At 35.7% G+C, this 19100-nt stretch overlaps 1 protein-coding gene across 8 annotated transcripts in view; it reads right to left on the bottom strand.

The window, feature by feature from the left end:
- Nucleotides 1–19100, bottom strand: part of LOC105510804 (chromosome unknown open reading frame, human C11orf74) — a 59773-nt gene that overhangs the window by 30072 nt on the left and 10601 nt on the right. For all 8 annotated transcript variants that reach the window (XM_011940732.1, XM_011940736.1, XM_011940735.1 and 5 more), the window contains one exon: nt 13243–13401. In XM_011940732.1, coding sequence (XP_011796122.1) covers nt 13243–13378 — 136 coding nt within the window. In that variant the 5' untranslated portion in view covers nt 13379–13401. The remainder of the gene's footprint in view (nt 1–13242; nt 13402–19100) is intronic.

Genomic DNA, 19100 nt, shown 5'->3' with positions numbered 1-19100 from the left:
TGCATAATTGATGTATTTTCTTAATAGGCAATATTTACAAACAAGTAGGATCCTCCTAGTTCTTGAGCTAAACCCAGGATCACAAAGACACATGCTTACCTGGTGAAGAACCCAGGGAGGATCTAAGTATCCATGAACAATACCCCCACTTCCCCACAGCTTTACTGGGTATAATTGACACACCACAAAACTCACTCATTTTAAGTGTACAATTCAATGATTTTTAGGAAGTATACAAAGTTGTACCACCATCACCACGATTCCATTTTTAGGTCATTCCATCACCCCAAAAAGGTGCCTGGAGCCCATTTGCAGTCACTCCCCATTCCTACTCTCAACCACAGGCAACCACTAACCTACTTTGTGTTGCTACGTATTTGTCTCTTCTAGACATTCCGTATCAATGGAATCTTATGATATGTGGTCTTTTATGCCTGGCTTCTTTCCCTTAGTGTAACATTATTGAAGTTGGTCTGCTGGAGTGTGTATTAGTACTTCCCTTCTTATTGTCAAATAGTCCATTGTATGAATAGTACCAAGTCTTATTTTTCCACTCACTAGTTGATGAAAATTTGGAGTGTTTCCACATTTTATACCCCCTTAATGATGATACTGAGTTTGACCTAAGGACTGTCATCACTAATCGAATTCCATGCTTGTCCCACATGACAAAATAAAACCACAGGGTAACTATGCAGTTTCACTTCCCTCTACACCCAATGGAAGAAATGCTGATGCTCATTGAGGCTATAATTCTCTAATCACCTTATCTCCACCATACCATCAGAGTCACAGGATCAGGCCACTCTCTATCACATGGCCTGTTTTCTTCAAATTTATATGAAATAGTCTGAAATTACCATCCTAAATTGTTCATTGCCTGTCTATTCCCACTAAAATGTATCCTTAAGAAGAGCAGGGATCTCACCATCAGGAACTTACTCACAGTTCTTGTAAAGTAAAATATTCATTCTCCACTCTAAAGAATGGGTAACAATTAAGACTGAAACATAGATTGATATTCAGCCCTTCAACCAGGAAGTTCTACACTGAGAGTTCACCATGTGCTTAACACTCTGCTAGGCTGGAAGAGGAGTTAAGAAAATGATATGACATGGCCTCTGCCTATAAGAAATATATCTAAAGGAGTTGTTCTAATGATTCCCAATTTCCAGTCAGGAGGAAAAGGATAAAAAGAATATAGTGCATGTGTCTTAAGGATCTGACCCAGAAGTTGTACATACCAGTTCCCCTCACATCTCATTGGCACAAACTTAGTCAAATGACCATACCCAGCTTCAAGGAAGACTGGGATGTAATCTTTATTCTGGCTGGCCATAGAGTAGCTAAAAATTCTACGACTACAGAAAGAGCATGTTTATTGTTTTGCTGTGTGTGTGGGTGTAAGTGTGTGCATGGGTGTGTGGGTGTTGGTGCCTCTGAGTATTTTCTAATTTTTCTACTATGAACAAAAAAACTAAAAACTATACTTATATTTGTAGAGGCAAAAAAAGCATTTCTTCTAATGAAGTTTCTAATCCTCAATCTAGGGAGAATACCTACATGCATCTTTTTCCTTCTTAAAAAGTTTTACCTGGAAATAATGAAGAAGGAGGAAAAATATATATATATACACACATAGATATACACACATATATATAATTTTACATTTTTTTCTATTGTAGGTCAAGATTCTCTTAATATTTAACTTTGATGTCCCTCTTTTAAATCACAAATAATTTTACCCTAATCGTAAAATTCTACCCTTGTGTAAGTCTTTAAAACTACCAAGTACCTTTGTGTATGAAATACACAACAGAAAAGTTACCAGAAACAGTGAAATGATTGGAGGGGCATTTCCTGAAAGTACAGGCAATGAGATGCCTCCACAGCCTGGGTGGTCTCCCTAGTCTCTTGTCTGTGCACTTGCTAATGGCAAAACACTCACAAAGAACACAGTTCTGGCAGCAACAGACAGAGGTAGCAAGGACATTTCTCTGTGATGGAGTAGCTTTGCCCTATAGGCACATGCACTATAATCCTTCAGACTTGGAACAGAACATGTGCTGAACTAAAGCCCATCCTAAAATTCTGTAAGCTATAATATCCTAGCCTCTGTATCAGCAATCAGCAAGATCACAGTAAAATTATTCCTATAACCCATCATACTTTTTCACTGTCAAAATGCCTTTTAAATAATATACAATGGTGACATTCAACAAAAATGTCATATTTAAAGTAAAATAATTGTTCTTATGCTTTGAGTGGGGTGGGGAGTGTCACAATTTCATGAAAGCTATAGACCTTATTCATAGAATAAATATCATATATACAAAAATGGGCACAAAATGTTGAAAAATTCATTTATCTCCCTAAACTCCTCCCTGATTTCATTTAGAGTAAGAAACTATTTCTCAAAGCTGGTCTGAAAGTCCAAGTTCCTGATTTGCACACTAGTAGAACTACTGAATCTTGGGGCAAGATCCCTAGGAATCTGCTTTTTAATAAGTACCTTCCAGGTGATTTGTATATAAGGTAAAATTCCCAAGAAAAGATTCCATGAAGTAGAATCTAACAATGATAATTAAAAAGAAGAATCTGACACTTTATCTTTCGTCAACGCATGTAAATACATTTGCCTGATGATTGTGTGTAGACATAGTATTGCGTCCATCCACCAGAGGCCAGTGTGGGATCATTCCCTGGATTGTACTCTTACATCATACAATATACCACGTACGTGTATACAATACAATATGTACTACAAATAGTTGGTTTTAACTACTTTAAGAAATGGGGTATAAACAACTAACACGGTAGACAATATTTTACATTTTTTATATTTACATTCAAGATTCCTTTCATATTTAACCTTGATGTTTTTCTCTTTCATATTAGAGAATTAGAACCCCTCATCATAAAACTTTACACATGAGTGTTTAAAATTTACCAAATACTTCCATGTATATTTCATCAGATTCTCACCATAACCATTGGAGACATACCAAACAGGCAGAATCAGCCCTGATTTACAGATTGACAGAGTAAGTGACAGGCCTGTGGTCTTAAGAAATTAGTATATGCCTGGACTAGTCCCCAGGTCTTCTGACTCCAAGGATAGAAGTGTCCCTTCCCATTACACTGGCCCTGGCCATAACAAAATGAGAACTATAAAAGCAATAAAGTAAATTATTTATAAAACTAAATATTTGCAACCTAAAAGAATTTCCTTCACGCTGAGATCATGCCCTATTGCCTACCTGCACAAAGTTGCATTTACTCAAGGCAACCTCTTTAACTCACCTACATTGTGAAAGTTAGGAGTAATTCTTCCCTCTTTTTAGAAAAGTAAATACTTCTTAGAAGTTTTCAAACTTTCTAAAGTAGAATAACATCTGCTGAACACATTTGTAATAATATAGGACTCAGACATTGGCATGTTGCATTAGAGCAGTTCAAGAGGAGACCTAAATTATACATGTCTTTCACATTCTCTCATTTTTTTCAGGAAACTCCAGGACAGCCTTCCCCCATCCCCCTAAAAAAAAATAGAGCTTAAAGTAAAATAAGAAGGAAAAAGTCTGAAAATTCATTGTTCTAATGATTCTTATTTTTATTTTATTAACTCGTAGAGTATTTATTCAATCTAAAACTGAGACCCCAAAACCAATGGCAATATTCTGGATATGATGTTAATCAACACTAAGCAAACAGTTGATATTGTCTTACCAAATCAACCTCTAACTATACAATCTATAAACATATAAACATATAGATTGCTATTCTGCCTTCATACATTTAGAGCATTTGGGACTCACACTATCCTTTATAAGCAGATTGCAGCAGGAATGATATATCAGCTGATGAATTTTTCTAGGGTAGGGACCCTGTTTTGTTCATCTGAGTATTCCCAGATTCTAGCTCAATGCTTAAAACACAGAAGGAACCGTCAATACCAAAATGACCTCAACATTAGCAAGAAGACCTGGATTGACACTATAATTAGAGACTAAACTCAACACTCAGAATTAGATGACTCCCTACAACCCCAATTTTCTAAATAGTAATTAATATACAATAAAATCGAATGCAAAAGGCAAGTTAAGTCTGGAAAACACATGAAAATGGTATAATGATTCCTCTCTGTGCTAAGGATGCATGAACTGCAAGAAGAGTGAGCTGATGGGCGTCACTTAAATCTACCTCCTCTGGAAAGAATCCAAATTAAGGGAAAAAAAAGACACTAAAAACCACAAACTAGACAGATTGTGGTTTGATTTTCATATAAGGGTTTGGTTAAAATAAAGTTTCCTGTTTGTATCCCTTTGGGTTTAGCTGACCATTTCAAAGAAAATATTATTGTTTCACGGCTAAAAGAACATTTTGCTAAAACCATTCAGATCTGAAACATGCTCATTCAATTGAATCAAAGGACACAGTCTTATGATCACCTCCGTTTCAAGTGGAACAATTGACCCTTTTCCTTCAAGTAATGATACACTTAGCAACAAAGAATAAAAATAATGTCTCAAATTAAAGAGAAATGCATATAAAACAAATATGCACCCACTTAATACTGTTTAAGTTGGCTATTTAAAGATTGATAATGACCACCTTAAAAGTTTATTTAGCTATTAGTAGCTCTCTTCCATTCTGTAAAAGTTTAAAATTCCATTTGTCTACAAAAGCTCAACTCTCTAATTTATATGTACATATAAAATATATCAAGTATATATAAATTGAAAAGATGTGTATCTTTTCAAGTAAATCAATTTTATTCTTTTCAAAGAATCAAAGAAAATGATTATTTTACTTGTAAGAAAAATAAATATTTTTAATTCCCATATCTTCACTGAGAAAGCATATTAGAAAATATATTTATTGGAACAAAATACTATGCATTAAAAACACTGCCAAAAATAAATTTAATGATTATAATTCAAAATGTCATACTCATTTAAATACATTTTCTTTCCTTATCCAATTACATGTAAACTACAGCAATCACAAAAAACAAATGATTATCTATGGACCAAATATTCATGTTGAAATGAATATGAATTATAACAACTTCAGCTGAAGGTTTATGCTAATATATCTAAAACAAAATGGCTTGATCAGCTCAAAATCTGTCATAATTTGAAAGGGGAAATTTCCTTCTGCAACTGAACCAGCAATTTTTTGTGTGTTTCATAATTTGTCAATTTGTTCCCTAAGTGTAGTGATTTAGTGATGACAAAAGAAATACAGAAACAAATGAAAATTGCTTAATTACAGCTTGCAGATGTTCCCCCAAAGAGAAAAAAAACAGGTTAATGCTGCTGATGCTGTTTCTTCCACAGGACTCTGCTATAAATTAGTTCACTTTATTCAATATTTTTTTCCTTCAGTGTTCTATGTGATGTTTGATGTTATGTTGTGATAAAGAGATTACATACACATAGTTACTGAATTTATGATCAATATAAAACTATCAACATTTTTTCTTACCCTTTTACTCTTTTTGGCAATACTAAAAAACTTTAAAAAGCTTTAAAATAACATCGCTTCCTTACTCGCTCCCTTGGGATGCAAGATTAATTAATTTTTTTCTTTATTGCCTAGTTACTTTTATTAGCAAGTCTTTATGTCTTCTGCAAATTTCTCTCGAGGTAACATTATCCCCATGGCCTATGTCCCATGGCCTATGTCTTCAGTTAAAGTAAGTTTATTGCTATTTGCTGTGATATTTTCAATTATCTTCTCTTTACTGTTAAATTCACATTTGCAAAAGCGCTTCCCGAGTTGTCTTTTTTTTTCTTAATGTGGCTAACGTTAAAAAGGAAACAGAAAGGCACTGCAAATGGCCTGTGAACTAAAAACACCACTCAATATTCAGTAGGGAATTAAATGACTGATAACAACAGCACAGAAAACGTGGCTTCAGTGCCACCTGGAAGCATAAAGCTGGTCAGTTCGTTTCCAACTTCCTCTGACAGGCAATCTGCCAGTTGCAAGGGTATCAAAACAATGTTAAGACCTCTGGTGTCTATCTAATACACGACAAAAAATAACTGCAAAAGGCTACACAGCAAGGATTATTTTTCTTGTTGTGTTTTCTTTTATGAGAGAAAGCTGTTTTTATGTTCTACTGAAATTCCTTTCCTGCTCTGAAATTGGTAAGAGGGCCAGCTGCTTTCTATATTTTTCTCTGTGGTATTTTTCTACAGCAGATTTTAAATTCATTCTTCAGATTGGGAAAAGCCTCTCTTTGTACCCTCATGGAAGTTTAAAGATGCATTGCTAATGTTCAAATTCAAAATAGCTTTGGGGACCAAGATGATATGTCAACTTCGGAAATGTGTTGTTTTATGTGCTGTCACCGGTTTCATTTTTAATTATATTTTTTAGAAGCTGTCAAGTATAAGTAGTGATATTCTTTTGGCTGAAATGACAACTCAAAATTTATCAGTCCAGAAGTATAAACCAAATCCCAACCCAAGATTCTAAGCTCTTGACAGAATAAGTACTCAATAAGGAAAAAAAAAAAAAAAAAAAAATTAAAAGACTCCTGAAATGAGAACTGTAACTTTGAAGAAGTCACTTGGCCTCTGTGGGCCACGGTATCTCCCAGGCACAATACTTGTGATTCTTCCTTGATTCTTTCTTCTCCCTAATCCTCTGCCAGTCACCTTACTACGTGCTGTCAGTCGTTCCTTCACTGGCAGCGTCTCTCAGGCCCTTTTGCTTTCCATTTTCTCCCCCACTACCCTAGTCCAGACCTCCAGCGATGTACTTCTGCTTAGCCCCTGGCTAGTCTCCCTGACTCCAGATGTTTTCTCTACTTCTTTGCTCTACCTTTCAAAATCACAAGCAGTGTGTATTACTGGGTTTTGATTGTTTGTTTTAAAATTCTACTATGGTTCCCAGTTACATAGTATATCAAAATCCAAACTTGAGCATCATTACACGGCCTCCTTTTCAGGCTCTCCCTTCTGTGCCATCCACTAAATGTGGGTGTTCCTCAGGGTTGTACCTAAGGCCCTCCTGTCTGCCAGCCTGTCATTCTGTATTCTCTTTTCTTTTCATTGCATTTATTCAACCAATATTTAAGCATCTACTCATTCTGCCCCACCAGGCACTGCTTTAGATACAAGTGTAATAGTGGTGAAAACCCACAAGACACTAGCTGCATGGAGTTGATACTCTAGAGAATACAGCGTAAGTGTATTTTGAGGTAGCACATCCATTCCTGTTGGCATATATAATCTACACAGCAGTGACCCCAGGTCTTGAGAAGAACTGCCCGATGCCCTAAGGAAGGCAGAGAACAAAGTGGTTCAGGGTGTGGGCTTTGAAATCACACTGACTAGGCCCATAGTCTAACTCCATCTCTTCTTATGAGGACAGCAGTCATATTGGGTTAGGGTCCACCCTTATGACCTTATTTAACCCTAATTATCTCTTTAAAGGCTTCATCTCCCAATACAGTCCACGTTAGGGGTTAGGGCTCCAACATGTAAATTTGGGAGGCACACAATTCAGTCCATAACAGCAAGTTACTTAACTTTATGCCTTGGTTTCCTCATCTGTAAGTTAAAAATAATAAAATGATAAAAATTAAAATGCAAGAAAAAACTCACTAGGTCATTATAATGATTAATTGAGATGATACATGTGAAGTGCTAAGCATTAATCCCTAGAACTTAATGCTATCAGTAGTAATATTAGACTTGTTTTGTAATAATCTCTCACTCACAGATGTTTCTGTGAGAGAGGTATAATTGTACAGAGGAGGGTCAGATGTCTGGAGTTTGAATCCTTGACCTGACCTCAGGCAAATTATTTAATCTACAATGACTTTCAGTTCCCTGAGCTATAAAAAGGAAGAATAATAGCTAATTCTTTGCATCATTGTGGCAATTAAATAAGTTACTCGAGACAAATACTTAGTAAATATATCCATAAGTGAATCTAAAATAAAGAGCACTAGACAGCCTCTGCCAACTCTATAATTTAAAGAGAAACATACTTTAAGCAATTATCTGATATTTTAAAGCAGTACAGACAGTCCTGCTTTTTAACAGACTGCATTATGAGAATCTGTAGCCTAAATCAGTGGTTCTCAAAACTAGTGGTACATCAGAATCACCTAGAGAGCCTAGAGAATATAACAATTTTAGACTCCTTGCTATAGTTTCATTTAATAAGCCAAAAGCCTAGAAATCTATACTTTTATAAAAGTCTGTCATCACAAAAGTCTTCCTGATATTCAGCCAAGTTTGAGAACTACTTGTCTATAGTAGAGCTGGTTACATATGTGGTTTTATGCTTTCAAGTAGACATGGTAAAAAATAAATATGCAAATAAAATGTAAAGTTAATTTTAATGATTTATTTTATTTAAAGTAATTTTCTAAAATATTATCATTCAAATATAGTCAATATAAAAATATTAAGATATTTTACATTCTATTTTTATACAAATCTCCAAAATCCAGTGTACGTTTATGCTTATGGCATGTCTCAATTCAGATCATAAATTTTCGTCAGAAATATTTGATCTGTATTTAGATTTCATAAAATTTACATTTAAAAAAATGGATTCACCTACCCAAGTTGTTCCAAACACCTTTTAAAGTTTTCTAATAAACGAATACCAGTTTTTTATTTAAATTTAAATTAATTTAAAGTAATTAAAATGTAAAATTCTGTTTCTGGATAGCACTAGCCATGTCTCCAATACTCAATAGTTGCATGTTGCTAGTAGCTACTGTGGTGGACAGTGCAGGCCTGTATGATCACAAATCATACGGTTACTACACCACTCATGAAATCTGTAATGCTGGAAAAGCACTGGCATCGCTCCTTAAATAACTCAATGTGAATTAAGTAAATATAGATTAATTTCTCTATGATTTTACAATATTATTAAAATCTGAGAAAAACTGAAACATATTCAGTGGTTTTGAAACTCTGAGAGTTTGGAACTATCAAAGGCCAGTCGTCCACCAATTTATAAAGCCACAGGCATAGCCATTTGTCCTGAACATTCAGACACACAATGTTCTACCTAATAGGAAAATCAATTCCAATATTAAAAAGTATGAAAAGAAAAAGGGAGGTTGAGTTGACAGGAATTTTTTTCAAAGATATGTTAAAAGAACAATAAAATGCTAAAAGCACAAAGTATTGCAAGTGAAATGAGAATAGCATAAAGAAAACTAGGAACGAAATTACACATCAAAATCTGAAATAAAATCTTTGATCTACACAGAAGAAAACAGGTTAAAGTAGACAAATATGGCAGTGAATAGAAAGCTGTTATTATGTGACAATATAAAAACTCTAGAATCACTTGGAAAGCTGGATGCTAGGCACGTGAGAGAGAGAAACAGAGATTTGGAAATAACTACTGTAACTCCTGACAGTTACCATATGTAATAAAATGGAGTTGAAAAGATTTAATGTCAATTTCTAACTCATTGGCTTCTTAATTATACAATTTCTGTGTGACAGCAACATGAGCAGTAATTACCACTCTAAAAGGTGGGAGCAAATGCTTCCCAAATGGGATCATGTTGTAATCCTGGTGTGGAAGAAAATTAAAAGAAATTGCCTTTTTCTTTCAGCAGTTTAGAAGTAACTCTAAACTTTACTAAAGCAAGGCTACATATTCATCTTGAAGATGTATTGTTTAAAGGAGATAGAGATATATCAGTACTAAAATCAATGCAACCATGACCCAAAGAACCATCACTAGTGTAGGCATTTTAACATCTTTCAGTTTCAGCTCTTTTCTGTCAAACTTTCCTGGTTCTACTTAATGTCTTGAAGCCCAAGGCAAGTTTGGGTTCAGTAGTTATCCCAGACTCATCTCAAGCAGCCCCTCTGATGACTAGACTTTATTGCCCTCCCTCCAACCACAGGCTAGGTGGCCCTCCTATAAACTCTCAGTCTCCACTGTGATACTTATCATGCATTAGTCTAATTTCCTGCTTGCTTATTTATCTCTATCACTGGATTATGAGTGCTTGAGAACACAAACTATATTTTATTTACTTTTTAATCTTCAGCATCTAAAATGATATCTGGACCATAACAAGACACTCACAGATTTAATGAATTAATGAATTAATAAAAAATCAAATATAAGTATTTACATCAGTGTTTCTATAAGCTAGAGAACATGATAGCAATATGACAGGCAAGAAGAAAGAATCCTTTTTTCCTTTTAAACAGATATTCTAGAAATTCCCATAAATTAGTTACATTCACAGAGAAACTGAGATACAAAAGATTGAAACTTAGCTGCTTATCTTTATACACAATGTCAACAATATAACGATGTCTTTACCAACTATTAAAAAAAAATCTGCATGCTAATTTTCTAATACATATCTTACAATTTGATTTACCCTCCTGAACGGAAGATACTACTGAGAATTCACTTATAATTGGCTGTTTAAAACTAATAATTAATGTCTCTTTAAATATTTTGATAGAACATTGTCTTTACTATCAAACATGTACCACGGTTTAAAAACCTAGTTGCTCTAAAAAAGAAAAAACTACAAAACGTGATCAACATAAATGTACTGTAGTGAGAATTATGCTGTAATATTAACAGTTTCCAAATGTTTTCCAAGAGTCTGAGGCAGTAATGAGAATTTCTTTCAACAAGACTATAATTTAATTTTTTCCAGAGAAATATTTTTAATAGGATTACTGACCCTTTTAACATTCTTGGAAAGAAAATGAATCCCATAAGCATTCTAGTGTATAACTATTATAAAAATAAATAGAACAGTCAATCAGTGGAAATGGTAATGGACTTGAGAAACTAAACTTACTAAAGAAATGTACATAAGTATGCATGGTGATAGCCACTTTAACAGAGAAAAGGCTCAGTGTATATCAACAAAACAACTAAACACATTGAGACAAATGAAGGGCCTGGAAAGAAGCAGGGAAAATGGGAATTTTGGAAATACAGCTTTACTGTCTTTCTTAAACAGAACTAACCACATTTACCTTGATCAATTCTGCTGGCTATCACTCAACTCTTAGGCCTGTCCCTAAGTCTTGGTTTCTCAGAAGGTATTTAAATTGTTTCAAGGGAAAAAAGGACACTTACTGATTTAAGAGACATTTTTACACTCACAACTCTTTGTGCTTTAAGAGGAATTTTTTCAGGTCATTAGTTTATAATGTGCACTGGTGCCTAGGGATATTTTGAAAGAAAAAAAAAAACTAGCATGCTTGAAGATGCAGTTTATGGGACCTGCATCATCATTTATTTCAGTTCAATTTGGGACCCAAAACTGAACCCAAAATGGAAGTTATCACATCTACAACAGTTTTTTTCTCAGCATGCAATGATCATACTGCAATTTGAAAACAGAGTAAGACCCCTTGTCACAAAAGTAAATGTATTACAACCCCCTAAATATATCAAAGTCCTTGCAAAAAGTTTTTATTCTTCTAGGGTACAAAAATAAAGTCAGCCTTACAAGCGATTTCCAAAATAACATGAATTATCAAAATGTCATTAGCATACCAAAATTCATTAATTCTGCCAATTTTACCCTTGTTTCCACCACCCCACCAAAGCCATTCATACTGCTATGTTTAGGTCCAGAAAACGCAAACAAAATTATCAGCCTCGAACAAAGCAGGTATCTTCCTAAACCCAGGTTCATAGACTAAAAGATAATTTGGTCATTCTCAAGATTAATTTGATCTACATATCATGTCCAAACAGATCATTCGGTCAGTCCCAAAGTTAACTAGCTAGTTCCTAAATTTTTCATTTCCACTAAGTATAAACAAAACCACCACATCTATGTTTTTTAAGTGTAAACGAAACAGATATCAATTATATTATATCTTGCCTGATAAAAGAAACAGGTTAGAATCACATTTTCTTTTCATTATAACTACTGCTCTTCTTTTATATTTATACATTATAACTATAATTTCATTATACTACTACTCTTCTTTTACATTTCTTTGGTACACATGAATCATTACTCAAATCATGAAGTCTGGTATCTCAACAGTGTCATGACCTCAGAGATTATGGAACTCCCTGTTCTCACCCTTAGGTACACATTAGAAACACCAGAGGAGGTTTTATAAAATACGAATCCCTTGATCCTAGCTGAGCTTGAGTGGGCTCTGATGTCGATACATTCTAAAAGCAAGTCAGGTGAGTCTAATGCATAGCTAGGTAGAGAACCAATGGTCTCAAAAATGTGGATCAATGACCCAGAAAGGATCAAGTCTGAGAGCAAGCCGATGGCAATTTGAAGCAGAATCCAGAAGGAAGATAACAACTCAAATGCCACTTGAATGAATGAAGCAGACAATGTAAGCACACATTTTTAGACTCGTGTGAGTACCAGAGAGCACGACAAACTAAGGAGCTCACTGGGCAAGGGCTCCTGAGCTCTAGCTGACATTGCCATGAGGAAGTAACAGATATTCTCACTGGATCCCACCCAAAAAAAACACAAATTAAGATTTTCATGTAAAATTACCCAACTTTCAAATGTTGGCTCAATTACTAAAACAATAACACTGGATGAGAGAAACAAATAATGAAAAACACAACATGGGTTTGGCCTCATCTCATCCAGTCTAAAGGGTTGTTTCCACTCTACAGAAACCACAACAGGAGCAGCAGCAGCAGCATCACAACAGCAATACCAATACCTAACACTCAGTAAGTACTTATTATGTATAAGTCACTACACTAAGAGTTTCACATGCATTATCTCAATTAACCTTTCTCAACCTTCGAGAGAAGTACTATTATTATTCCCCTTTTACTCAAAAACTACCCCCGCCCATGATCACATGGCCAGTAAGTGGTGACCCCAGGATCCAGAAGTGTGCAATGTAATCCATCGTCTATACTATGCTATTTCTCTTTGAAATTTTTTAAAATAGGCTTTTAACAACCTCCACTCTTTGCATTTGGCTTTCTTAAAAAATAAAAGGATTATACTAAATGATTTCTCAAGTCATTTTTAGTTATCAAATTCTGTGGCTCTGACACCATCACATAACTCTTGGATGTATGAAGACTAGTATTTATATCATCAATAACATTGGTCACAAGTGCCCTAGTAAGAATTACCTGATAAACGAATGGAATGAATGTTCACTAAACAGTCTTTCTTAAGAGGCAGCAAAAACATAAACTTATAATAAAATTATTTATCTCTATTGCTGCAGAAAGTTTACCTCTCCATTTTACCTTGTGAACGATGAGCAAAAGTGTTCAGAAATTCTTCATCATTTGTTTGCTCATGACAATTAAGGAATTTATCCAAGACTTCTTTGATTAACTGATCTTCATTCATTATTTCCAATCCTGACACATGGGCAGACATTTCTATTCACGAGGCCACAGTATCTGCAAGACAGAAAAATACCAGCTAGAGAGCAACAGGCAATATCAGCCCCTTTGAAAATATTCTGGATGGGTAGGTTGAAAAATCCCAAGGCTCCAAAAGAAAGATCAAGATAGTTACTAGAGCAACGACCTCTAGTTCAAGAGATCAGAGTTTTATTCATATCTTTGCTGCTGAATTGTTAACTATCACAATTTTATTTTTTTGCTTCAGTCTTCTCACTACTATCTTCTTAATTCATAAGAATATTGTCATATATTCTTAAGAATATTGTCACCCAATTACACAATTAGAAATTCAAAGTCTTTCAAGGAAGGAGGACCTTTAAAGAGTACTCAACTAACCACCCATCCAATGACAATAGCTTAGTGACTTATTTAGCAGTTACTGTGTACCAGGTGCTGTTCTGAGCAATTTTTTTTTTGTTGATTATCATAACAGTCCTAGATAAGGTCACAGAGTCAATACGGAGAAGTGCCAGCTCAAGAAGTCTGATCCTAGAAACCATGCCTTTAAACACTTCACTATCCGTCACTCTATTCACTGGGTGACCTGCCCCCCATCACCGGCCCCCACCTTCCCTAGTATCGCTGACAAAAGTTGATTTGCCTGTGCCTCAACACTTCCAGGGACTGGTAACTCTGAACATTCCAAAAAAGCCTTTGCACAGCTCTGTTAAAAACTTTTTAAATTAAGCCTAAATCTGTCTCCCTGAACCCTATCCTAACTGGTTTCTGAGCCCCTAAGGTTGTACTGAAAAATTTCAGTCTTTCTTATACATGACATCTTTTCAAATCTTTGAACAAGGTTATACTGTCCTTTGTCAATCTTCTGATTTCATTCACTGAAACAAATTTATTTTTCAAGACTCAGCTCAGAATTCCGTTTCTCTCTGAAGACGTATCCTTCCATCTCCCACTACTGCAGGAAGAGTTAATCTTAATCTATCTGTGCTCATTCTGTACTAGGGTCTACTGTTAAATTTATCGTGCCATATTGGAAATAGTTGTGTACATTTCTCTGTTCTCTGCTAGACTCAGAGACATAAAAGACAGAGTCCACATCTCTTCATCTCTGTATCCCAAATGCTTGATAGCTCAGGATGTGGCATAGAGCTGGCAGTCAATCAATATTGAGCTAACATTACTCATTTAGCAGTACAACAGTCAAGTATTGCTAGAAGCTGGCAAAACACTAAATTTTACTTGCTCAATTATTTCACCCATGCCCTATATGACATGGTTTCAAGTCCTTAAATCCTCCTGATCAATCTATCTGGAAAACGTTTCACACTGACTGCACCTCTTTGTATACACCATCCACAACTGAACACAAGACTCCAGATACGATGAGATTAGACTAACTCACATTCTCAATATTCCACTCATGCTATATAGCTAGCACTCACATTCACACTGGTAGTGGCCATTCCACATTGTCATTCATTTAGCACAGTGTTAACCAAACACCTGTCAGCTGAGACGCAATGCCTCAATCCAAGCACAGTTTGGACTTCATTTTCACTTAGCATATTTCACCTTGTTAAACTCCATTCATTCTGTATAAAGTATTCTTCTTACATAGCTTTGAGAAAATCATCTACAGAAAGCAGATATGTAATTACTGCCTAAGTAGCCAGTATACTACATGGGGAACCATAAAAAGTAGGGGTTTCTCCAATACTGTAAGGAAGGGAGAGCACCAAGCCTCCTTCTATCTGAAACAAGAGTACACATTTGTTAATTTTTTCTCCCACTTTTCCTTTATACATTTATCATTTTAAAAATACGAATAGCATGTATATGATATAAAATTATAGAAACCTTTAAGTATCTCCTGACTCTGCCAATTCCCAACCATCAGAGGTAAATGCTGTCAAGAGTCTAAAGAATGTACTTCTAAATCTTTCCCTATAATGTTTATAGAGAATAATAGATTTTTTCTAAAAGTGGAACCATATTATATGTCATTCTTTACAGCTTTAATTTAATAAGTTATCATGGACATATCACCACTTTAGTATATGCAGATCTAGCCTATTATGTCAAACAGCTGTATAGTCACAGCCCAGCTCTGCCACTCACTGTGTAGCACTGGGCAAGTTACTTGACCTCTCTGGGTCTGTGTTTCCCCGTATCTATAAAAAGGGATTACATCCCATGACTTTGGGAGGCCGAGGCGGGTGGATCACCTGAGTTTGGAAGTTCGAGACCAGCCTGAACAACATGGAGAAACCCCATCTCCACTAAAAATACAAAATTAGCCAGGCATGGTAGCACATGCCTGTAATCCCAGCTACTCAGGAGGCTGAGGCAGGAGAATCGCTTGAACCTGGGAGGCAGAGGTTGCGGTGAGCCCAGATTGCACCTTTGCACTCCATCCTAAGCAACAAGAGCGAAACCCCGTCTCAAAAATAAATAAATAAATAAAAGAGATTACAGCTGTACAGGTCTGTATTTCCTTAACCTCAATTCCAAAATACCAAAAAGCTCAGGAAAAAAAAAAATTTCATAAGATAATGCCCAAATGCATTTGGGGGCAAGACCTGATTGAATTAACATGAGAGTACTTACGGCTTTTATTCTACTCAGCGTTACTATTCATATATTTCCCTGTAGAAATTCCAGTGTGCTTGCATATAAGGTGCTTTCCCAGAACCAGCCTAGAGATTTTGTATAATATATGGCACATGCACTGATTACCTTTCTAAACTCCAAAAAGTTCTGATTTCTGAAGCACATCTGACCCTGAGGGTTTGAATAAAGAATCATGAAGCTACACATGCCTCACAAGATTACTATGAAAATTAAATGAGTACACATGGCATCTCAAAATATGTTAGCCAGGATGATGATGATGATGGATCAGTCTTAGGATTCTGTCCTTTGCCTACATAAAGACCTAACTGTGCCCACTCAACTTTGAAGGCAGTGATGTTATCTAAAGATAAATTAAGATAATTCCACATGTATTACAACCCCAGATAAAGCATGGAGTTGTAGAGGACTGAGTGAAAATTAAAAGTGTAGCTGGGTACCAACTTAAAACAAAAGAAACTGTTTCAAGCTATTTGTACCTAAAAAAGTTAGATATATGAAAAAGCATTGGTTATGGCTTATGCACATTTACTTGTAACACCGCCAAGGCTTTGGCCATGCGAAGCTGAATAAATTGTGTTTGCAGTAGCTAGATAGTAAATAATGATAAGTAAACTCAAAAGTGGCTATTATTTCACAACATTAGCGTGTATACTTCATTACAAGAATTTCAATGTCAATCTGCTTTTCCAGAATTGGAACCTAGAAAAATTTCAACAGTTTATCAATCTCTTCTTTAAAATCATCTTTGGTAAGTTACTTCAGCAAACAAATACCAAACAGATGCAGCCAGGTTGTGGTTTCCATTCCTGTAAATGTCTTCTCATAATGCTTTAGGAGTGTTAACAGAAATTCCTTTAAACTTCTTTTCCACTTCTCAAATTGGCATATTTTGAGTATTATTCAACACATCTCAGTAGTACTAAAAGCAAACAATTAACAGATTGTGCCAGCACAAATTCAAAATCCTTCTAGGCCTTTAATTTTATTTGTGTGGTTATCCCAATACAGAGATGACATGCTTTTATTGACTATTTTATTTATTTATTTATTTATTATTTATTTATTTATTTATTTATTTTGAGACAGAGTCTCACTCTTGATGTCCTGGCTGAAGTGCAGTGGCGCAATCTTGGCTCACCGCAACCTCTGCATCCCAGGTTCAAGCAATTCTCCTGCCTCAGCCTGGCGAGTCACTGGGATTACCAGGCGCCCGCCACTATGGCTGGCTAATTTTTTTTGTATTTTTAGTAGAGACAGGGTTTCGCCATGTTGGGCAGACTGGTCTCGAACTTCTGACCCTAGGTGATCCACCTACCTCGGCCTCCCAAAGTGCTGGGATTACAGGCGTGAGCCACCATGCCCAGTCATATTGACTTTTTAAAGGACTTCTGGAACATTCAGTTTCACAAACTGTCATTATTTGAAGAGTTTAACAATACCCATCTTCAAATTTAGAACTTGCCTCTTCTACAAAAATACAAACCTAATATTAAAAGTCCCCAGGGACTGACAGAACAGATAATCACTTATCAGACAGCCAAGTGGTTTATGCAAATCCTAGTGGTTTTCTAAAAGGAAGCAATGCATTTTCAATTACCATTCACATACTTTTGTGTTTTTATCATGAAGTATTTTTCTAAAAGAAAAAGAGGGGGAGAGAGAGAGAGACACTTGCCTGGATAAGAGAATTCTCTGTTTTGGTTTGGTTTTTATGTTTTAAGGCTTTGAGCTCCACATGAAAGACTCAAAATGTGTTGTGATAAGTAAATGTGTATAAATATCTGCTGGTAAATCACAAGCAACACTTTCACAATCACGGCCCCCAGAAGGAAATACAGGGAACATGCACTGCTCCTTGGACTATTACACTTCACTTGAAGACCACAGGCCTGGTAAGGAATAGGGTTCACTTTTTACCAAGTCACTGAGAGATAGAAAAATCATATAACCTCCCTAAAGTCTTGTTTTCTACTATCAAATAATGAAGCTAACAACTACCTAAGCTAGTTAATGTTATGTGCTCTCTGAAAGAACATTATTATGAAATACGGTATATGAAATTGTCAGCACTGATTCAGCACACCTTTGATGTTCACCTTCAGATACTTGTTAATGAACTTACGCAAACAAAATGCAACTTTCAGACACAATAGTCGACCTAAAAAAGTAAATCACCAGGAGCTTACTTCTCTGAAAGTGCATAGCGTACTTTGTAACAGCACTAGGGTTATATGTCTGCAAAACAAAGCGGGGGTGGGGTGGGCAGTGGTTCAAAACTCTGAGAGTCATGCAGGTCTATCAAAGCCCACTTACTCAAAATTGTATTCTTCTGCTCAGTAACAATCTACTGCTATACCAAAAGTTAAGATAGGATATTGTCAAAATATTATCACTTTGCCTAAGGAAACAAAACTATCAACATTTGTACTTCAACAATTGTACAAGGTGTGTGTCCTTTTATATTTGTGTAAATGGTCAAATCTCCAAAAGACCAAACTGCACTCTAACTGCAGAGATTTAGTAAGACTGCACAGATGTGATTAGAACAGACCTAATATGAACTGATGTCTTCCTCCTTGACTGAACTACAACAGTTTTGCATCCTCTAATTTTTTTGTCTTTCAGATAATATCAAGAAGAAAAAAAAAACAACCAATGAGAAATTCAGATTCTCTGACTTGAGAGAAAACCGAAGGTTATCTAGTCCAATCATAGGAATAAATGAGTATGGGAAAGAAACTTCATGTGGGGTTTCTGTCAACTAATGACTCTATTGATGAGCAGTAATGGGTAGTTCTCTCATCATAAATAGTAATGAGATGCTCATGATTATGAACTTTAAGGCATATCTGAAGCCTCAGGAAATTGAGCACAAAGCAGCAATCTTACCCTGGCAGGTATATTCATGCCTCCATTTGTGCTCCATACCCTAATGACATTCAAAAGGCCAGAGGCTGAGCACATATTATACCATTATATATTAGAGACTCACCAATACAAATGAGACAACAAAAGAAGAAACAGGCCGGGCGCGGTGGCTCAAGCCTGTAATCCCAGCACTTTGGGAGGCCGAGACGGGCGGATCACAAGGTTAGGAGATC

Source organism: Colobus angolensis, unplaced genomic scaffold (assembly GCF_000951035.1).
Source record: "Colobus angolensis palliatus isolate OR3802 unplaced genomic scaffold, Cang.pa_1.0 Scaffold192, whole genome shotgun sequence".
Lineage (NCBI taxonomy): Eukaryota > Metazoa > Chordata > Mammalia > Primates > Cercopithecidae > Colobus > Colobus angolensis.
Note: the sequence above shows the minus strand (reverse complement) of the source record. Positions and strands in the feature narration are given on the sequence as shown.